This window comes from Aotus nancymaae, unplaced genomic scaffold (assembly GCF_030222135.1).
Source record: "Aotus nancymaae isolate 86718 unplaced genomic scaffold, 86718_ANA_hifiasm-v0.15.2.pri h1tg000025l, whole genome shotgun sequence".
Taxonomy (NCBI): domain Eukaryota; kingdom Metazoa; phylum Chordata; class Mammalia; order Primates; family Aotidae; genus Aotus; species Aotus nancymaae.
Genome location: NW_026988438.1, coordinates 21773427 through 21797075, shown reverse-complemented (window position 1 = coordinate 21797075; position 23649 = coordinate 21773427). Strand labels below are relative to the sequence as shown.

Here is a 23649-nt window from a genome sequence, read left to right as displayed (position 1 = left end):
GATAAGCATTGCTCGCTATTATCTTTTTTCGTGGCAATATTTATATATGTTTTCTTTTGCAAAATGTAGAACTTTTCTTGTAGATGTTATGATCACCTTTTGCTATCTTCTATGGCATATTAGTGTCAGCAGAGTGTTTAATTGTAAAGTTTTGGATCTTATTTTTTAAATTGCTTTAAAATTTTTCAGTGTTTCACACTGAAAATATATTGAACATCTTTTTTTTTTTTTTTTTTTTTTTTTTTTTTTTTTTTGCATATTATATTATTTTATTTTTATTTTATTTTATTTTTTTTTTTTTTTTTTTTTTTTTTTTTTTATTGCATTTTAGGTTTTGGGGTACATGTGAAAAACATGCAAGGTTGTTGCTTAGGTGCATACGTGGCAGTGTGATTTGCTGCCTTCCTCCCCTTCACCCATATCTGGCATTTCTCCCCATGCTATCCCTCCCCAATTCCCCACCCCCCCGCTGTCCCCCCCACTCCCCCACAACAGACCCCCATGTATAGTGCTCCCCTCCCTGTGTCCATGTGTTCTCCTTGTTCAACACCCGCCTATGAGTGAGAACATGTGGTGTTTGATTTTGTGTTCTTGTGTCAGTTTGCTGAGAATGATGGTTTCCAGGTTCATCCATGTCCCTACAAAGGACGCGAACTCCTCGTTTTTAATGGCTGCATAATATTCCATGGTGTATATGTGCCACATTTTTCCTGTCCAGTCTATCATCGATGGGCATTTGGGTTGGTTCCAGGTCTTTGCTATTGTAAACTGTGCTGCTATGAACATTCGTGTGCATGTGTCCTTATAGTAGAACGATTTATAATCCTTTGGATATATGCCCAGTAATGGGATTGCTGGGTCAAATGGAATTTCTATTTCTAGGTCCTTGAGGAATCGCCACACTGTTTTCCACAATGGTTGAACTAATTTACACTCCCACCAACAGTGTAAAAGTGTTCCTATTTCTCCACATCCTCTCCAGCATCTGTTGTCTCCAGATTTTTTAATGATTGCCATTCTAACTGGTGTGAGATGGTATCTCAATGTAGTTTTGATTTGCATTTCTCTAATGACCAGTGATGATGAGCATTTTTTCATATGCTTGTTGGCCTCATGTATGTCTTCTTTTGTAAAGTATCTGTTCATGTCCTTCGCCCACTTTTGAATGGGCTTGTTTGTTTTTTTCTTGTAAATCTTTTTTAGCTCGTTGTAAATTCTGGATATCAGCCCTTTGTCAGATGGGTAGGCTGCAAAAATTTTTTCCCATTCTGTTGGTTGCCGATTCACTCTATTGACTGTTTCTTTTGCTGTGCAGAAGCTGTGGAGTTTGATTAGGTCCCATTTGTCTATTTTGGCTTTTGTTGCCAATGCTTTTGGCGTTTTGGTCATGAAGTCCTTGCCTACGCCTATGTCCTGAATGGTTTTGCCTAGGTTTCCTTCTAGTGTTTTTATGGTGTTAGGTCTTATGTTTAAGTCTTTAATCCATCTGGAGTCAATTTTAGTGTAAGGTGTCAGGAAGGGGTCCAGTTTCTGCTTTCTGCATATGGCTAGCCAGTTTTCCCAACACCACTTATTGAACAGGGAATCCTTTCCCCATTGCTTGTTTTTATCAGGTTTGTCAAAGATCAGGTGGTTGTAGATATGTTGTGTTGCCTCCGACGCCTCTGTTCTGTTCCATTGGTCTATATCTCTGTTTTGGTACCAGTACCATGCTGTTTTGATTACTGTAGCCTTGTAGTAGAGTTTGATGTCTGGTAGTGTGATGCCTCCTGCTTTGTTCTTTTTGCTTAGAATTGACTTGGCTATGCGGGCTCTCTTTTGGTTCCATATGAAGTTTAAGGTGGTTTTTTCCAGTTCTGTGAAGAAGGTCATTGGCAGCTTGATGGGGATAGCATTGAATCTGTATATTACTTTGGGCAGTATGGCCATTTTCACGATATTAATTCTTCCTAACCATGAACATGGAATGTTTCTCCATCTGTTTGTGTCCTCTCTTATTTCGTTGAGCAGTGATTTGTAGTTCTCCTTGAAGAGGTCCTTTACATTCCTTGTTAGTTGTATTCCTAGGTATTTTATTCTCTTTGTAGCAATTGTGAATGGCAGTTCGTTCTTGATTTGGCTCTCTTTAAGTCTGTTATTGGTGTATAGGAACGCTTGTGATTTTTGCACATTGATTTTGTATCCTGAGACTTTGCTGAAGTTGCTTATCAGTTTCAGGAGCTTTTGGGCTGAGATGAGGGGGTCTTCTAGATATACAATCATGTCGTCTGCAAATAGAGACAATTTGACTTCCTCCTTTCCTAATTGAATACCCTTTATTTCTTTTTCTTGCCTGATTGCTCTGGCTAGAACTTCCAGTACTATATTGAATAGGAGTGGTGAGAGAGGGCATCCTTGTCTAGTGCCAGATTTCAAAGGGAATGCTTCCAGTTTTTGCCCGTTCAGTATGATATTGGCTGTCGGTTTGTCGTAAATAGCTTTTATTATTTTGAGATACGTTCCATCGATACCTAGTTTATTGAGGGTTTTTAGCATAAAGGGCTGTTGAATTTTGTCGAAGGCCTTCTCTGCATCAATTGAGATAATCATGTGGTTTTTATCTTTGGTTCTGTTTATGTGGTGAATTACATTTATAGACTTGCGTATATTGAACCAGCCTTGCATCCCCGGGATGAATCCTACTTGATCATGGTGGATAAGCTTTTTGATGTGCTGTTGTAATCGGCTTGCCATTATTTTATTGAAGATTTTTGCATCTATGTTCATCATGGATATTGGCCTGTAGTTTTCTTTTCTTGTTGAGTCTCTGCCAGGTTTTGGTATTAGGATGATGTTGGTCTCATAAAATGATTTGGGAAGGATTCCCTCTTTTTGGATTATTTGGAATAGTTTCAGTATGAATGGTATCAGTTCCTCTTTGTATGTCTGGTAGAATTCGGCTGTGAATCCATCTGGACCTGGGCTTTTTTTGGGTGGTAGGCTCTTAATTGCTGCCTCGACTTCAGACCTTGTTATTGGTCTATTCAGGGTTTCGACTTCTTCCTGGTTTAGGCTTGGGAGGAGGCAGTTGTCCAGGAATTTATCCATTTCCTCCAGGTTTTCTAATTTATGTGCATAGAGTTGTTTGTAATAATCTCTGATGATGGTTTGAATTTCTGTGGAATCTGTGGTGATATCCCCTTTGTCATTTTTTATTGCATCTATTTGATTATTCTCTCTTTTCTTTTTTATTAGTCTGGCTAGTGGTCTGTCTATTTTGTTGATCTTTTCAAAAAACCAGCTCCTGGATTTATTGATTTTTTGAAGGGTTTTTCGTGTCTCTATCTCCTTCAATTCTGCTTTGATCTTAGTTATTTCTTGTCTTCTGCTATGTTTTGAGTTTTTTTGATCTTGCTCCTCTAGCTCTTTCAATTTTGACGATAGGGTGTCAATTTTAGATCTCTCCTTTCTTCTCATGTGGGCACTTATTGCTATATATTTTCCTCTAGAGACTGCTTTAAATGTGTCCCAGAGATTCTGGTATGTGGTGTCTTCATTCTCGTTGGTTTCGAAGAACGTCTTTATTTCTGCCTTCATTTCATTGTTTATCCAGTCAACATTCAGGAGAAAGTTGTTCATTTTCCATGAGGCTGTGCGGTTCTGGGTTGGTTTCTGAATTCTGAGTTCTAACTTGATTGCACTGTGGTCTGAGAGACTGTTTGTTATGGTTTCCGTTCTTTTGCATTTGCTGAGGAGTGATTTACTTCCAATTATGTGGTCAATTTTAGAGTAGGTGTGATGTGGTGCTGAGAAGAATGTATATTCTGTGGATTTGGGGTGGAGAGTTCTGTAAATGTCTATTAGGTTTGCTTGTTCCAGGTCTGAGTTCAAGTCCTGGATATCCTTGTTAATTTTCTGTCTCGTTGATCTGTCTAATATTGACAATGGTGTGTTGAAGTCTCCCACTATTATTGTGTGGGAGTCTAAGTCTCTTTGTAAGTCTTTAAGAACTTGCCTTATGTATCTGGGTGCTCCTGTATTAGGTGCATATATATTTAGGATCGTTAGCTCTTCTTGCTGCATTGATCCTTTTACCATTATGTAATGTCCTTCTTTGTCTCTTTTGATCTTTGTTGCTTTAAAGTCTATTTTATCTGAGATGAGAATTGCAACTCCTGCTTTTTTTTGCTCTCCATTTGCTTGGTAAATCTTCCTCCATCCCTTTATTTTGAGCCTTTGTGTATCCTTGCATGCGAGATGGGTTTCCTGGATACAGCACACTGATGGGTTTTGGCTTTTTATCCAATTTGCCAGTCTGTGTCTTTTGATTGGGGCATTTAGTCCGTTTACATTTAGGGTTAATATTGTTATGTGTGAATTCAATCCTGTCATTTTGGTGCTAGGTGGCTGTTTTGCCCTTTGGTTGATGCAGATTCTTCATTGTGTTGATGCTCTTTACCTTTTCGTGTGTTTTTGGAGTGGCTGGTACTGGTTGTTCTTTTCTATGTGTAGTGCCTCCTTCAGGAGCTCTTGTAGAGCTGGTCTGGTGGTGATGAACTCTCTGAGTTCTTGCTTGTTCACAAAGGATTTTATTTTTCCTTCACTTATGAAGCTTAGTTTGGCTGGATACGAAATTCTGGGTTGAAAGTTCTTTTCCTTAAGGATGTTGAATATCGGCCCCCACTCTCTTCTGGCCTGTAGGGTTTCTGCCGAGAGATCTGCTGTGAGTCTGATGGGCTTCCCTTTGTGGGTAACCCGACCTATCTCTCTGGCTGCCCTTAGTATTTTCTCCTTCATTTCAACCCTGGTGAATCTGATGATTATGTGTCTTGGGGTTGCTCTTCTAGAGGAGTATCTTTGTGGTGTTCTCTGTATTTCCTGGACTTGAATCTCGGCCTGCCTTGTTAGGTTGGGGAAGTTTTCCTGGATAATATCCTGAAGAGTATTTTCCAGCTTGGATGCATTCTCTTCGTCACATTCAGGTACACCTATCAAACGTAGATTAGGTCTTTTCACATAGTCCCATATTTCTTGTTGACTTTGTTCATTCCTTTTTACCCTGTTTTCTCTAATCTTGCCTTCTCGTTTTATTTCATTGAGTTGATCTTCGACCTCTGATATCCTTTCTTCTGCTTGGTCAATTCGGCTGTTGAAACTTGTGCATGCTTCACGAAGTTCTCGTGTTGTGTTTTTCAGCTCCATCAATTCGCTCATATTCCTCTCTAAGTTGTCCATTCTTGTTAGCATTTCGTCAAGTCTTTTTTCAAGGTTCTTAGTTTCTTTGCATTGGGTTAGAACATGTTCTTTTAGCTCACGGAAGTTTCTTATTATCCACTTTCTGAAAGCTGATTCTGTCATTTCATCACACTCATTCTCCATCCAGTCTTGTTCCCTTGCTGGTGGGGAGTTGTGATCCCTTGTAGGAGGAGAAGTGTTCTGGTTTTGGGTGTTTTCATCCTTTTTGCGCTGGTTTCTTCCCATCTTTGTGGATTTATCCACCTGTTGACTTTGTAGTTGTTGTCTTTCTGATTTTGGTAATTTTAAGTCTGCTGTGGCAGAACTCATAAACCCCCTGCTCTTCCCCCCAGGTGTTCTGTCCCAGGGAGTTACGGTTTTATGGTGTTCCCCTGTGCGGTTGCTGTTTTCCCTGCCCACAAGGTGGCAGCCTAGTCACACTCAGGTTGTAGAGGCTTCGCTAAGCTGCTGTGGGCTCCACCCAGCTTCCGTGTGAACTTCTGGGTGTAGTTAGAACTGCTTCCGATATGTTGGCCCGCCCCTGTAGTGACGGAGTCTCTGTAGTGGCGGATTGCCTTGGTAGAGAACAGCAGGGTGCCTATGGAGAACGCCCCTCCTCCACAGAGCTGTACCGTCCCGGTTTCAGTTGTGTTTCAGGTCTTCTTGCTGGGTAAGAGGGGACACCGTCTCATCTGATCTGCCTCCGGAGCCGCTGCGTTGGCTAAAGCCGCGGCTCTGAGATTCGTGGCACTGGCCTGGCTCCCCGTTTCAGCTCCCCTTGCTGGCTTATAGGGGACTCAGACTCTCTCACTTTGTACAGTGAGTCGTTGACTCAGGGTGCCGGCCCAGCGGCTGCGCCGTTCAAGCCAGCGGCGCCAGCGGCGCTGGCGACCCGTGTGGCTTCTCTGCGTGTGAATCTCCTGGTCTGTGGGCAGTAAAAATCAGTCTGGAAATACGGCGTCCACTCACCCTCTGTGCTTTCTCTCGGAGCTGCATTCCCGAGTTCCTCCTAAGCGGCCATCTTGGATCTCCTCTATATTGAACATCTTTACGGCTAAACATCTATTTTAAAATTATTCAAAATTATTAGAAACAGAATTGCAGGTTCAAAAGGTATACATTTAATGTGTATTGTCAAATTTCCCCCCATGAAAATTTTACAAATCTCTATGCTCACAGCCTTGTCAACACTAGGTTTTCTGATATTATTTTTTTACCTTCATAAAACGTCTTCTATATTTAGAGTTATTTTTCTTCATTAGATTCTTAGGTACAAAGAATATTAGAAGTTTAAGACTTTTACTGTTTTGAAAAATTCTTTCTCAAAAGAGGACAGCATTTGACTATCATTAACAGTGGATAATAATGTCTGTTACTCTGTGTTCTCACTAATGATGTGATTGTTTTATTCTTCACATGTATGATAAACAAAATGTTGACAGGTTAACAGAATAGATCTTACGCCTTGCAGTACTCCCAGGCAAGATAGCATGGTGGCTCAGACCAGGCTGGTGGCAATGGAAATGTTCATATTCTGGAAACTTTTTGAAAACACTGTTGATAGAATTTTTGCATCAGTTGCATATGTGATTTGTAAGAGAAATTAGAGAGTCAGTGATCACTCTATGGTTTTTGGCCAGGGTAATTAGAAAATTTAAGTAGCCATTTAAGAAGATAAGAAGAGTGTAGGAGAATCAAGGAAGATCAGGTCAAGCAAGATCAGGAGGCCAAGTTTGGACATGTTAAGTGTGATGCTTATTTAATAAGTAAGACATGTTGAGTATATAGTTGGATATATGATTCCAGTGTTCAGAGGAGAATTCTAAGCTGGATATATAAATCTAAGAGACATCAGCATATAATTGTTAATTAAGAGAAAACATTAGATGAAATCACCGAGGAAGAGAGTGTCAAAAGAAAAGAGGAAGATCAAATACTGATCCCTGTGGGTACTACAATGTTTAGGGACTGTAGCGATGGGAAGACACCTGCAAAGGAGACAGAAGCAGCAGCAAGAGAAAGGAGAGAAGCCAGGACTGTGTGGTGTCTGGTAGGAAATTGAAGGAAATATTTTCAAGAGGAGGGGTGATCAGCTGTGTCAGATGCTTCTTATTCATCAAGTAAAATGAAGACTGAGAATTAACTGTTAGATTTAACAATATAGAGGTAGTTAATTAGTGGCCATGAAAGTACAGGTTTGGTGAAGTGGTGTGGTGAAAACCAGATTAGATGGGATCTAATTTTCAAGTGATTAATATGATAAAAATTACAATCTTTAAGGAATATAATTTATTTGAATGATGCCCAGTAATTCAACCTTTTTACAGTACCCCGAATCGCCATTTTTAGGGTGTTCATAGGAAGTCCAAGTAAATTTTGAAGTAAGTCTGGCAACTTTATCCTTAAAAAACTATAAAACATTAGTCTTTTACTTGACTGTAGTGGAGAGAAACATGTCTCCTGTTGATTATTTGCAGTAAGATTCACCAGGGACTCATTTGAATTGCTTTGCTGTAGTGTGTTCCCTAGTACCTTGGCTTTTAAAGGGGTATTGAGCCACAATGATCAGGTATGCCAACAGGTTGTTTTATGTTAATAGAGTCTTACTAGCGTATTTGTAGATTATTAATTTGATTATACTTTCATGTCTTGGTAACTTTTCTTTATGTCAGATTAAACCTAGGAGATTCTGATTTGGTTGGTCTGAGGGTAAATAGGCATTGTTTTTGTGTTAAATCTGATTCTGCTGCAAAGCCAGGCTTAGGAAACTTTGCTTTACCGGGAACAGCATTCTATAAGTAAGAGCTAACATTAATGATAGTGCCAGGCTCAACTTTTACTTAATCACGTTTATTGTAAGTGCACTAGTCTTAATATACACATTTAAAGCTCCCTGATAATTTTCATCAGATTATGACTTCTTCAATAGAATGTAACAAAAATAGCCTCACTTTTAGACACAGGGTTACACAGAAAATTTCTTTTATGTGCATAAGCAAGAAAGGAATTATATTTACAAATTAGAAAAGTAATGAAGTAAAACTTTCATCCAAAAATCAGATATTGAATAAACTTTTAATTCCCTTTTGTAGTTTCCTTTTAATTTAAACAACATAAACATTTTAAATACCACTCATTACATGCTGAGGGTATAGATAACAGTTTTGGTACTTAAAAAAAAGCTGAGGAATGGATGGTTAATTCTCAGTGATATTTATTTATCTTCTGTAGTGAGGATTCTCTAGTATATCAAAAGGATCTGGAGAGTTAGTGCATGGCTAGAGAGAGTAAGAAAATAAAGAAGATGAAATGGAGGTGTTGGGGAGGGATTAATAGAATGGAGAGAATGAGAAGAATGTTTTCTTTTAAAAACCTTTCTAAGCTCATAATTTGTTACTCCTCTTAAATGAAATAATGAAATTTGGATCCCTAAAGCTTCCATTTTTCCAGTTCTGTTCTTCTGGAGAGCTTTTCACAGTTTAAAGACCTTATGAAATCTTTGATTTTTAATTGTGATCTGTAGGCTTCTCTTATTTTCACTGGTTGGATTATAATCATATTTGAAGTCTTATTATTCTTTTATACTGTGCAAAATAAGTTACTTTTAATATTTGGTGGCTGCACTAAGGAAAAAAATGGTAGTTTTGAGCATGCATAATAATCATTGAATGTTAGAATAAGAGGCATAGTCAGCTTGTTAGAGTATATTATAATCTTTATAGTGTATTTTATTTTGCATAATTTTGTAGTCAGCTGGGCAGGTGTGCTTTATGTAGAGTCAGCTGGGATGCTCTTATATCTGGAAGATGCAAAATGACATCAATCACATGTTTGGAAATTGGTGTCAGTGTTGGGTTGGAATTCACTGAGTCTGTCAGCTAGGCACATGATTCTCCTCCCCATGGTCTTTTTATGTGGTTACTTGGGCTTCCTTATAGCATGGTGGCTGGATTCAAAGGAGAGTTCTACATGTATGAAAATGGAATCTGCAGAACTTAGATGTTACACAGAGCTGTAGTTTGAATGTTTGTCACCTCTAAATCTCATGTTGAAATTTAATTGCCATTGTAACAGTATAAAGAGGTGGGACCTTTTAGAGATGATTAGGCCATGAGGGCTGGCTGCACTCACAGGCCTGGGATTGGTGCCTTATAAAAGTGTGAGTTTGATTCCCTCTGGCTTCTGTGTGTGCTCTCTCCCACTGTCTCTCTGGCTAGCTCTCACCCTCTATTGCCTTCTCTCACACTCCCTCCCTTTTCCTCCCTCTCCCTACCTCTTTCCCTCTCCTCTCCCTCTCTCCTTCCTCCTTTTGTTTTTCCTTTTCTCCTTCTCTCCCTTTTTTCTCTCTTTCTCTGTTCTTCTTCTCTCCCTCTACCATATCATGACACAATAAAAAGGCCCTCACAAGTTGCTGGCACCTTAATATTGGACTTCCCAGCCTCTGGAACTGTGAACCAATATATTTCTGTTCATTATATATTACCTGGTCTGTGATATTCTGTTTATAGCAGCATGAAACAGACTAAGACACACAATATCACTTGTCTCATATTTTTCACAGGGCCAGCTCATATTCAAGCGGAGAAGAAATGATTTTCACTTTGCCATTAGAAGAGTGACAACTTGTAGCCTTCTTTAATCAACTGCAGTTTATCCTTTGGCCACAAATTATTTGTGTTTATCACATTTGCAGAATGTACTGAATTCTTCCAGACACCCCTGAAAAGTCTTTTTCCATTATAGTATCAGGTTCAAATGCAAGGTTCAGGTTCTCATCATCTGAATCAGGTCGAGGTGTAGATACGGTTTCTTAGGTGAAGTAGCGGAGGTATGGACACTTGAAGTAAAAAGATAACCTAAGATACAGGATAGATAGGGGCAGGATGACTGCAATAGGCACTCCTGTTCAAAAAGTGGGGAATAGCTACATAGCAGTCACTGGTCTATTGAATTTCTGATATTGAATCAGCTATGTCACTGGTTTCGCCAGCTTTGACAGAAGGGAATGTATGTTGATTAAGGCTCTGCTTTGCTTCCTGGGAGCAGTCCTTTGCAGTTCTTGGGTTCACCCTCTGAATCAATTTTTGTTTTTTTTATAAGAAATATGTCAGGCTTTGAGCTAACTATCTTTCTAGGCCTGTTTCCTGACTATAAAAAGTTTGAACTGACTGTCCATTTAGGTCCAAGCTGGTGTGGTTCCAGTGATATAATTCTCTTAAGAACTTCATAGGTTTCATGTGAATCTCACTGGCATTTACCCCATTAGACAAAACCACATCCACAGATCTTTTTGAGATAGGCCCCTCTCTACTGTGAGTTAAGATGTTATGGGACAATGCCCTGAAGATTCACACTAACCTTTTTGTTTAGGTGAGAATGTGTATGAGAACCTACAAGATTCTTTGAAACTCTTTTGTATAGCTGAGGCCCTTAATAGTCCTCGAAACTGTTTTACATAGATGATTTGGTCAAGGTGAAACCTTTAATCTTTCTGAGGTTTTATCAAATGGTTTTAAAACTACACCATTGACTTACTCTTGACCTTGAGGTTACACCTTCTGGCACCACCTTGGATTAGATCTTTGCTCTGAGGCTGTTTCTTTGAAAATCTATTGCATGTTCAAGTTTCTTTGTGCATTTGTTTGCTTCTTATGCAAGCAAGCATCATTTCAGAAGCGTGTGATTTCATTTTTTTCTATTATTGGTGATGTTAACTGTGATCACTTGATTAAGGTGATGTCCCCAGTTTGTTTTTTATTTTTCCACTGTCAGGTTATTACTAGGATACATTTTGAATGTAGAATTGAATGTTTGAATTTGACTGAGAGAATTATGCATTAGACATGTTGAATTTGAGGTGCCTGTTTGACAGTCTCATAGAGACTGGTTCAGAAACAGGGGTACTGGTAGCTTGGAAAGATGAGGTAGCCCTGTTTTCATTTTCTTAGTGAATACAAAAGTGAGGTTATCTGAAGGGAGTAATAATGAGGGAGCACGTTGGAGATGTGAGGCGAGAGCTTTAGAAGGATCTTCTCAGAGTAGATTGACCGGAAAAGTGTAGTGGTCTTAAGGGCAGTGTTGTGATGAGGGACCATTTGACAACTGTGATCATAACCAGCCTGTGACCATTCAAGATATTTTGCTTCTTGGAGTGAGACTTTGATTAGTAGGAGTTATACTGTGATTGAGGTTTGGTCAAGCAAGTACAGTGGAGAGAGGTGTAAATTGGCTTAGAGTGTGTGCAGGGAGGTGATTTATCAGGACAGATCATAGAATATAAACTGGATTAAGTGGACGAGAGGGAGGTGAGGAGAGTGAAAAAGTGGTAGATAGGCTCAGTGGTTAAAGTCCCAAAACAGTGAGAGAGGGGGAGTTCTGGAGAAAGACAGACATGAGATGATGAATAGGGTATGTGAATGATTCAAATCAGGATATGGGATGCATTTTCATCTGTGTTCTGGTTTAATACCATACCAGCTTTATGAAGTGATTTTTTTTTTTTTTTTTTTTTTTTACTTTCTCCATTTTAGGCAGAAGCAAATTATGTTGATCAAGATTAAGCAACTTGGCCAAGGGTACACAGCTAGTAAATGGCAGAGCATGGATGGAAAATTAAAATATTTATTTTTGTTTTTAACTCCCAAACCTTTGTATAATACTCTACCAGCTGTCTCTGATTCATGACAATTGCCCACTAGACAAAGGATAATCATTATTATGACTGAAAATGTTTACGTTATATTTGTTTTGCTTTTTTAGGCTTATTATGGCATATAAATAAAGAAAAGGCCTCAAAACATTTCTAACTTTATAAACATCTACTTACTTTGCAGAATAAGTGGCCTTTAGAATTCGGTTGAAAATGATATTTACTTTTATTTTTCAAAGTTCACAAACAAGCATTCACACTTCAGTATTAAGCTGTTAGCATGGAGTGAATTCTACCTGATCCATTTACATTAACATAAAATTTCCTTTATGTTAAGGAGATCTTCCATTTCCCCACACTTAAAATGATTTAAGCAGATCCCTATATAATGATAAACGATGATGTTTCTAAGGAAAATAACTTAAGGTGATTTGATTATCTCTACTTCAGGAAGCTTCAAGAAAATTTACTTAGGTACTAACTTGATGGTAGTAAAGATTTTATGGTTTAGTAGAGGGAAAAGTGAAACTTTAAATTTAAGGTTTCTCACCCTAATCATTAAAATAACAATATTTAGCAGACTTTCATTATGCAAACAAACAAAACCAAATTGCATGAGCTGTTTTTGGTTTAAATTACATAGAGCGCTTTCCAGCAATACTTGTATATAGAGGATTGATTGAAATAGCTGCATAATTCCTGAGCAGAGGGCTTTTCTTTGCTGTAATTACGTTCGTGCAGTGACTCACATTTTCTTAATCCCTAGATTTTATAATTCAAAGGGAAATGTTCCCTTGAAATTTGAAAACTGGAAGATTCAAAAGTAGTTTTTAAAAGTTTTTTATTATTATTACTGCTACTATTCCTACACCACAGCTAGTATTCCTCTGAAGAGTATTTGACTTAGGTGATTTTAATTTCACTCACGCTGGCTCCAACAGTGGGTTTGATTCGTGTGACAGTGAAAGAGCAAGGATCCCAAAGATGTCTAGTACAGGGATAGGCTGTTCTGCATTCAGGGACTTCAGCAGTGGAGATTTGGGGTTTTCGCTCTGGTATTTACCACTGTACAGCTCAGTTTCTTTTAAGTGTCAGCTTACTTTTGACTTTCTCTTTCCTTCATCAGCTGAATGATTGTTTTTCTGATTTTGAGTTTAAATTCCCAGGAGAGGGAAGCTGGCCGGCTCTGCTGATAAACATGCCTCTGTATGATAATGTTTCTTTCCTACTACTGGAAGTTTTTCAGACTGATAGCAAGGTTGGAGGACAGTCCTTTGCAGACACCTGGCTAGTAGCTCTCCTGTTTGGGGTAACAGGGTGTGATGCAAATGCTGGAGCAATGACCAGTTTTGCCTGAGGCAGGTCTTTCCTGTGCAATTTCACATTTTTAAGTCCTTGGAAATTTGTGAAATATATAATATACTCATGATGAAGGGGAAAAAAAAGACAATTTTGGGTGGATGTACAATAGCTACTTCCTTCACCACTCTCCTTTCCACCGGTGTTGTTCACTTGTCTGTAATCATGATGGTCAAGGGAGGCCTGGCAGGAGAATCTTGATTGTTCAAAGACAAATGTTCTTGTCAAAGGATTGGTTTAGGAGTGGCCATAGAATGTAATTCTGGCTAAAGATACTTGAGAAGATGAATGCTAAGAGCTATTTTTGAAAGGGCTTGTTCACTTTTTAAAATAAATACAAGGCTTTTTTCTTTTTTTATCCTGGAATAATGTATTTTTCATAAGATGCTGAGAATTGTAGCCATCATGTCAGGGTGATGTGAGGAGCCAGCTAAGAGAGCCCTCTACCATGCTGATGGCAGAGCAGAAAGTTGAACACACCCTTCATCTCATTAATGGTGCTGAGCCACCACACGAACCAACCCTGGAACTGCCCTGATGTCAGGTGGGAAGTTACTTTGATGCAATGGTAGCCTCCAAGTATCCTAGAGGTGAGAGAACCAAAAGCTCCCACAGACTAAATTCCAGTCCTCAAATCACATAATTCACTAAATTAATTTAAGTGCCCACTGAGAGGCAAGAGGAAAGATTGATAAGTTGGTACACCTGGGTTAGGTGCAAATAGGGCAGAGGGGCCATGCCATCTAATCATGGGGAACATAGTGTTCATGCATCTGCATATGCCTTCCCTGCTGATGTTATGGTTCCAAGGACCAGAGTTGAGGTTTGGGCAAGCCTCAAAGATAGCAGTTGTCCCAAGCTAATAACACCTGCTCAGACACCCAGTGTCTGAGAGACAATGGGACAAGTATGTGTGATCAGTGGCTGTGGCTTGCCAGTTAGCTTCACAAACTGTCATGAGTTCTGTTGTGTTTATTGGACAGAGAACAAATGGGGCAAGTATGAGTATCAGCAGTTGTTCTTAACCAGGGTGGTTTTGTCCCCCAGTGTACTTTTAGCAATGTCTGGAGACATTTTTAATGGTCATGACTGGTATGTGTAAGAGATTCTACTGGCATCTATTAGGTAGAAGCCAGGGATGCTAAGTGTGCTACAGTGAACAAGACAGCCTCCCAAGACAAAGAATTATCTGGCCCAAAGTATCAATTATGTTGACGTTGAGAAACCCCCCCTCACGAATATTAAGAGCATGTGTATATTTAGTGTATCCTGGATATTTAGTGCCTCTTGTATATTTAATGTTTCATGAATATTTATTACTCATATACTTCAAGAGTAATTGGCATTTCTTGATCTTGCAGCCCTTTCTGTCAGTGTGTAACACATACACAATCTTCTTATACTTTATATATCTCTGAATTCTGCTCATGTCTTGCTAGCAAAATATATACTAAAAATATCTTAAAAGGGGTTGCCTATATTTTATAAACCTCAAATTTATTTATCAACCAGAACTGAATAGCCTCAAAATTATACTATCCCTGGAATTTCAAAGAAGAAATACGATGATAAATGTCCTGATTGTTTAATATACTTTTTGTTGTGTTTTCTACAGCTTGCAGCTGAGAGCATGCTAGCTGATTCTCACATAAAGTCAATAAGAACATCTATTCTAAAGACAAATGAAGCATTGACTTAGACTGTAATGATAAGTTTCCTAAATAGTAATAAAAGCATCAGATAGTGCAGGATTATGGTGCCTGCATTAATGTAATTCTTGTTTGATGGTTCTGTTTCCATTTCAAGGAATTGTAGGCATGGTGCTTATCATGATGAGCCTCTGTACTCAAAAATTCACATATTTAAATGACTGCAACAGTTTTTGTTTGATGACCTTCAGTTCACGTAAGGACTTTTTAGTTGGCTCAATGTTTCTTAATAGAGCAACACTAGAAATTTATAGTTTCATACATTTTTTAATTATTAATGATAGTTTTATTTATATTTTAGTGCTTTAACATATTACAGATATTTAATGGAAGTTGTGTCTTGAGACCCCTCCATTAAAAGGGAAAGTTTTTCACATATATGAAATTAAAAAGAAGCATATTTAAGATTATAGAAACATATAAATGTTGTTTAGGATAGATTTCAAAAAAGAATTATTTTCAAATGCTGATGGTATATATTCCATTTCATTTCTTTTAACTTTCTTTGCCTTTTTTTACTTTTGTGATGAAAACTAACATTTTATCAGATAAAAATATCACATATCGCCGGGCGCGGTGGCTCACGCCTATAATCCCAGCACTTTGGGAGGCTGAGGCGGGTGGAACACGAGGTCAAGAGATCGAGACCATCCCGGTCAACATGGTGAAACCCCGTCTCTACTAAAAATACAAAAATTAGCTGGGCCTGGTGGCGCGTGCCTGTAATCCCAGCTACTCAGGAGGCTGAGGCAGGAGAATTGCCTGAACCCAGGAGGCTCCATTGCACTCCAGCCTGGGTAACAAGAGCGAAACTCCGCCTAAGGAAAAAAAAAATCACATATAACACATAAAGAAATGGTAAGGCACAATATGCAATTAAAACTACTTGATAAAAAGCTAAAGTAAAAAATTAAGAACAAGATGTCTTAAAAATAATGATGTGCATACAGTAGTTTCCTAGAACTATTGGCTGGTTCAGCAGAATCAGCTGTGCTCAGCAGTGGAGTGACAGGTGGGTGTAGGCAGTTCAACCTCATGTCCTTTTAGAAACACTGGGCTTGTGTGTGTGTGTGTGTGTGTGTGTGTGAGAGAGAGAGAGAGAGAGAGGGAGAGTGTGTGTGTGCACGAGAGAGAGCTATAAAGTGTTGATTTGGGGGGGTTAAGAATTGTTAAAGCAGATGTGTGTAAATTTGATCCTGATTTTCATGTTGTACATTTTCATCATTTCTTTTTGTTGTTGCAGTGATTTGCTGTCCTCTGAATACATAGAGAGACACATTGAACATGGAGGCAAGACTGTGGAAGTTAAAGTAAGTGAAATTTTCCTACTTGTGGGGAAATTTGTTGAGGAAATTTTAATACTAGTGATTATGATTTTAATTTTTAATGATACTTCTAATGTGCAGTTTTGAAGGTTTTAAAAATACTTTATCATTTGAAGTTTTATCACCCACTTGGGAAAAAATAAAACTTTACTTTTAGTTATCAGAAAAAGAATTTTTAGGATACTGTAGGAATTGTTAAACTTTTATAGGATTGTTATAGCTGCAAGTATTAGGTTGGTGCAAAAGTCACTATGGTTTTTGTGACTACTTTTAATGGCAAAAACCCCAATGACTTTTACACCAACCTATAATTCTTAGGTTGTGGCACAGAAAATAGTTTTTGAAATTTGCCTTTAAAGGTTACCACTGAGAACCAAGAGGTGAAAACTTGGGTCCAGGATTGGTGTGTGCCTTTGCATTCAGTTGTGAAAGATTCCCACCCTCCCACCCCACATCTCTGCCAGTAAAATGTAAAATTATTAGATCTACAGGGAGATCAGGGAGTTAAAAATATCTGGAGACAGAACTCTCAGGATATTGGTTATGACAGGTAAACTGTGAAAATATTAACACAAAAATAAAAGCCTCCACCAGCTAGAGGCTTAAGAATGTGGGCTTTTCCCCACCAGATCTGCAGATGGTGTAATCTGAGAGCATATGAAACCAAAAGCCACCCAAGTGTAGGGCTTCTTTCTGCTCAATGTTCAGTGTAGTGACTTTTGGCCAAATGTTTTTTTTCTTCTGAATAGTGTTCCAACTATCTATTCTACTTTATCTGAATTATAATCCCACTTGTTCACATTCATTTCCTTTTTCTAATTACAAATCAGGTACATGCTCATTTTAGAACACTTGTAAGCCGAGAAAAGTAGAACAAAAAAGGAAAACTTGTCCTTAAACTCATCAATGAGAGATAAATGTTGCTTTCATTTTGCTACATATCTTTTAATTGGTTTTTATCTTATGCACACATTTGTATATATACATATATATTTACATAGTATCATATATATCTACAATATTGTATCTGCTTGCTTCTGTATCATTTTATAAACATTTGCCAAGTTATTTTCCCATAAAGCATTTGTTCAGTTTTTATGTACGTATATTGCTATAGTAAAGCTTTTTATTGAAACCAAACTGTTATCAGTAACCAGAATAAATGATATTGTCCTATTCAAATCACAATCTGAAGACAATTGAGTTTTTCAGTTGCATATGTATGTAAACTAAAAGAAAACTTTTTATTATGGAAAAGTTTAAACATATATCAAAGTTAAAAGAATGCTATAATGAACCCCCTCTTGCCCGTCATCCAGCATCAACAGTTATCAACAGTTTGACAATTTTTTTTTCTCTTTTTACTTTATGTGTGTGTTTGTGTTTGTATGTGTGTAGTATTTTAAAGCAAATTCCAGACCTTAGGACATTTTGTCAGTTAATTCATCCTACATACCTATGTATTTCTAATTGATAAAGACTTAAAATCTGATAATTTGTATAAGTTATCTGTTATGCCTGTCTCTCCAGAAAGTTATTCCAAACTAAATATTGGCGAATTGAAAGCTGGGTTAATTTATATTACTGCCTTCTTATAGAAAGGATATCAGGATTCTTCTGGATATAACATGGGAGAATGGAGCCATTTTGTTTATAGTTGGGAAAAAAATTACCTAGGGCTAGAATCTCCAGGTCCTTTTATTCCCATCCCTGTTCACTTGGCTTCACTTCTGTATTTCGTATGATAATGTTTTTCAGATGTAGAGTATCTCTTATTCCCTTGTTAAATTAAAGAGGAAAGGAAACAGGCCATTTGCTATCTATTTCCATCTGTGTCTGTTAGTGGAATGATGAAATGCAAATAGGAGCATGGAGGGTGGACCCAGCAGACAGCTCTCTGCTGTGTCTATAGTAGCATCCCTTTTCAGAAAACTTGTACTTAGTCAGCAAAGTGCAATCCACTCTGGGATCTTAAGGCTCCATGAGTATACATAACACATGAAGCACTGACTGCTGCACAATCTTTGCTGATTTTTCCACCTGAGAATTTCAGTTTCTTTGTTGATGGTTTTTCTAACCCCCTAAGCCTATCAAACCAGGGAAATGATAAATACACTTTGTCCAGACCTAAGGGCCAGGGGTTGTTTTTTTTTTTTTTTTTTTTTACCCCTCCTTTAACCACTCTGATCTCACCTGTCACCTCCATTTGTTTCCATTCCATTTAAAAATCTAACTCAAAATTCTCCTCTGGGTTTTTTCAGGAACCACATTGAAAGTGCTGAATCCTGCTCATCAATCCAAAGTCAGTAGCCAGTTATTTCTCTGCTGGTTCCCTCCTGTCTTGACCTCTGTGCTTAGCTCTTTGGGGTGTTTCTTTTTACATGAAATCTGATATCAGTCTCTCTTTTTCATTAATGCCTCATTAATACATTATAAATCAAAGTGGTAACATTTTATATTTTTTTCCTTCTTTCCAGTACCTTTTTAAAAAGGAACTCTTAAAACTTTTCCTTTTCCTTTACCTTCCATATTAGTTTGCTAAGGCTGCCAAAACAAAGTACTACAGACTGGGTGGCCTTAACAATAGAAATTTATGTTCTCACAATTGTGGAAGCTAGAAACCCAAGATCGAGATATTGGCAGGGCTGGTTTTATCCAAGGTCTCTCTCCTTGCTTTGTACGTGGTTTTCTTCCTGTGTCTTCACATGGTCTTCCTTCTGTGTATATCTGCATCCTAATCTCTTCCTGTGAGAACATTGTTCCTATTGAACTAGGGCCCACCCTAATAACCTTGTTTTAACTTCATTACCTCTTTAGAGACCCTGTCCTACATCCAGTTATTTTCTGAAGTACTAGGGGTTAGGACTTTAACATAAGTATTTTGGGGGAACACAGTCCACCCCATAATGCCTTCCTTAAGGGCCCTGTAAGGTTTTTTGTTTTTTCTTAAAGTTGACTGAGGTAAATGAAAGGAAATATGAAATCAAAGCTAAAGTCTAAGAACTTTTTTTGTCAGTTGGCACGATCATGGCCGTATGTATCCTAAAAATGCAAATTTAAAATTAAAGCGTTATTCCAAATTTAACAATGACTCGAAACCAGTCGATAAATGGCTGTGCTTGGGTGTCTTTGAACTTTTGGTAAAAGGAATACATTTTTCAGGAAAAAAATTTTTTTAAACCTTTCTGTGGTAAGGTATACCACTGACACAGAAATTCATGTTGATAAAATACTAAAGGCAAATATTTTTTAAATTATTATTATACTTTAAGTTCTGGGGTACATGTGCAGAACATGCAGGTTTGTTACATAGGTATACACGTGCCATGGTGGTTTGCTGCACCCATCAACCCATCATCTACATTATATATTTCTCCTAATGCTGTCTCTCTCGTAACTCCCCACCTGCCGACAGGCCCTGGTGTGTGATGTTCCCCTCTCTGTTTCCATGTGTTCTCATTGTTCAACTCTCACTTATGAGTGAGAACATTCAGTGTTTGGTTTTCTGTTCCTGTGTTAGTTTGCTGAGAATGATGGTTTCTAGCTTCATCCATGTCCCTGCAAAAGACATGAACTCATCTTTTTTCATGGCTGCATAGTATTCCATGGTATATATGTGTTACATTTTCTTTATCCAGTCTATCATTCATGGGCACTTGGGTTGGTTCCAAGTCTTTGCTATTGTGAACAGTGCTGCAATAAATATATGCGTGCATGTGTATTTACAGTATAAAGATTTATAATCCTTTGGGTATATGCCGAGTAATGGGATTGCGAGGTCGATGGTATTTCTAGTTCTAGATTCTTGAGGAATTGCTGACCATTCAGTTTAAGAAATAGAGCTTTGGCCGAGCGTGTGGCTCATGCCTGTAATACCAGCACTTTGGGAGACCGAGGGGGGTGGATCATCTGAGGTCAGGAGTTTGAGACCAGCCTGGCCAACATGGTGAAACCCCATCTCTCTTAAAAATACCAAAAATTAGCTGAGAGTAGTGGCAGGCACCTGTAATCTCAGCTACTCAGGAGGCTGAGACAGGAGAATCCCTTGAACCTGGGAGGCGGAGATTGGAGGGCCGAGATTGCGCCATTGCACTCCAGCCTAAGCAACAAGAGCAAAACTCTGTCTCAAATTAAAAAAAAAATAGAGCTTGGCCAGCTGTTTATTTGCTGCTTCCCAAACCCAAGCCCTTTTTGTCCTCCTCTTATAAGATTTGTAAACACTATCCTGACTTTTATCCTTTTCTTGCTTTTGTTTATAGTTTTATCACCAAAGCATGTGCCCCTATAGTTTAATTTTGCCTGTGTAGGTTTTAAAAGTAATTTTTAAAAATTATCTTTCTCTTTTTTTCCCCTTGCAATTTATTTGTTGAAGAAATCACATTGTTTATGCTATGTAATTTCGTACAATCTGGATTTTGATGTTGATTGCAATTTAGTATTTAGTGTAAAAACAAACACATTTTGGTGATTGTTCCTTAACATAATGATTTATGTTATCTGCAGGGACATCATCAGCTTCATTGAAATCAGTTTATCTTGTTCACATAGCTGTGCATAATTCTGATATGAAAGTTCTATTAAAACTTGAAAAGAATTTTTTTTCAAAAGTTACAAAGATAAAGTATTTATGCAAGAAAAGAAAGATACTTTTTGTTCCTTTAATGAGACATACTAACCTTTCACTTACGTTTATTTTCAATTCATTTAAAAATTAAATTCTTAATTTACCCATCTGTTAGGGAGAACTTTTATGTGATTAATATGGACTTCTAAACGAATTTTAAAATAGGCTGGGTGCGGTGGCTCACACCTGTAATCGCAGCACTTTGGGAGGCCGAGGCGGGCAGATCACGAGGCCAGGAGATCAAGACCATCCTGGCTAACATGGTGAAAACCCATTGCTATTAAAAATACAAAAAATTAGCCAGGCATGGTGGCGGCGCATGTAATCCCAGCTACTCAGGAGGCTGAGGCAGGAATTGTTTGGAACTGGGAGGTAGACGTTGCAGTGAGCTGAGATCGTCTGGGTGACAGAGCGAGACTTCATCTCAAAAAAATATTTTTTTTAAGGTAAAGTTTCAACTAAGCAGAATACCTTGGGAATACAACTTTAATTCTGATTATGAAGAACCATGGTTCTGGATTCGTAAGACAAAGGACATTGGAATTGATGAGTAGTGGCAACAGTCTCAGCCATGCAATTTGCTGCTTTATAGCTTGTTTTGTCTTGAAACAGAAGGCTGCTAGTATATGGGGCTAATTAAAATTAACAGTTATATCGGCTTTAATTAATCAGTATTATAATACTAATAGTAATAACTATTACAATAATAACCCATTTATTGTATGATATCTTAGTCACATGAATTTGTATGTGCCATTCAACCCTCAAGACAACCTGTGATTATAAATATAACTATTATCCTAATTTACCGAAACTGAAGCACAGAGAAGTTACACAACTTGTGAAAGTAACATAGTAAGCAGTTATAAAGCTGCAGTTTGAATCGAGATTATCTAACTCCAGAGCTGACTTTTACATGTATTATCTATTGTATATTCTATAGTATATAATATAAGATAGGCATAAAAATTGAAATGTATTTTATTTATACTCATGGTATACATATCTAATTCATTTTTGGATATCTAACAATTTCTCCTTTATGGTCTTTAATCCTTAAACTGAAATGATGATCTACGTAAAGACCCTTTACGCATTTCTTTCAAATTTGGTTATGCATTCAGGTGGTTTTTCTGTAATATCAGTTGTCTTGGGCAAGAATGGTAAAGACACACTCCAGGCCAAAGCTTGTTTTATTTTTGTTTGAATGAATGTATGAGGAAAATAACCATAGTATGAATTTTAGATAACTAAGAGAGGAATGGCAAATCCTTTCTATATGTTAGGAATGTGTATAGATGGGGCAGGGAACAGATTTTCTTGGGGTCAAAAAGTAAAAGTAGACCTCTTTGTAGAGATATGATTTATTATCTCACCAATGAAAGATCATGACCAGTCAGGCATATTATGACTATTGGCATATTATGACTATTTGCAGAGTTCTGATAGTGTTTTCAGTTAAATTATTTGATCTCTTATGATTATAGTAAAGAGTAATGGCCACCAAATATTTTTATTAGCTGAAGTTATTTCTTCCTTTTCTTTTTTTCTTTTTTTTTTTTTGAGACGGAGTTTTGCTCTTGTTACCCAGGCTGGAGTGCAATGGCACGATCTAGGCTCACTGCAACCTCTGCCTCCTGGGTTCAAGCAATTCTCCTGCCTCACCCTCCCAAGTAGCTGGGACTACAGGCGTGCGCCACCACGGCCAGCTAATTATTTTTGTATTTTTAGTAGAGATGGGGGTTTCACCATGTTGACCAGGATGGTCTCGATCTCTTGACCTCATGATCCACCTGCCTCGGCCTCCCAGAGTGCTGGGATTATAGGCATGAGCCACCGCACCCAGCCAGCTGAAGTTATTTCTGAACTACTATATCTGAGCAATCCCACCTTGTCCTTGGATTAGATTTCTAATCCTTAACAATGAGTCTGTACAGAGACATCCGTTAAACAGAATTTTCTTTTGACTGGTAATTAACTGTTTACTACTCATCATTTGACTGAACTGAGTGTACTCAAGAATCATTGTATCAAAATCTTAATTGTATTTATAGTAGCAGTAAAAAGATGGATAAGAAAGCAAAGGAGTGTGGGTCACCACTGAAGTCTGGAAATGATTAAAGGAATTGGAGAGAGTGGTGTGTTGAGGGGCAGGTGTCAGAGGAGAAAGTAATACTTAAGGGTGGGAGAGGTTATTATGACTCTAGGGAACCTTTTAGTCTGGTGGTAGTATAGTTACATTCACTTACATAAAAGTCATATTTAGGCAAACTGAAAATTGTCACTGCCATCTGTGGAAACAAAGGAACAAGGAATTTGAGTTAGTAGCAAGGAGGAAGCCTGAGTTTTTATCCAGAATAGTTTTTCAACTTCTGTTCACATCTGTCTTCCTCTCTGGGATGGGAGCTCCATGACTGATTTCTAACTAAGCACAATATTATCTCCCAGCAGGTACCTATGCCACTAGCAGAGTCTCTAGATTCCTTTTGCACTCAATTTTCTAAGTGAAATTTCCATTTCCTCTTTCTTAAAAAAGGGATATCTTTAAAAAATCCTGCCTTAATCTTTTAGTTTTCCCCAGTGAATGTGTCAATGACAGGAAAAAAAAAATACTAGTAGAGGACAGCTGCAAGAAATCCCTTAGAAAATTGTAAATACAGAGAGAGATCCAAGATGGCTGATGATTAGCAGCTCGGGCACGTACCTCCCAGTGAAAGCGCAAAGAACGAGAGGACGCCACACTTTCAGACGAATATTAGTTGCTCACGG

At 38.0% G+C, this 23649-nt stretch overlaps 1 protein-coding gene across 14 annotated transcripts in view; it reads left to right on the top strand.

The window, feature by feature from the left end:
* The window catches only part of ADAM22 (ADAM metallopeptidase domain 22), a 261243-nt gene that overhangs the window by 114663 nt on the left and 122931 nt on the right, over positions 1-23649 (top strand). For all 14 annotated transcript variants that reach the window (XM_064380425.1, XM_064380424.1, XM_064380421.1 and 11 more), the window contains one exon: positions 16175-16241. In XM_064380425.1, coding sequence (XP_064236495.1) covers positions 16175-16241 — 67 coding nt within the window. The remainder of the gene's footprint in view (positions 1-16174; positions 16242-23649) is intronic.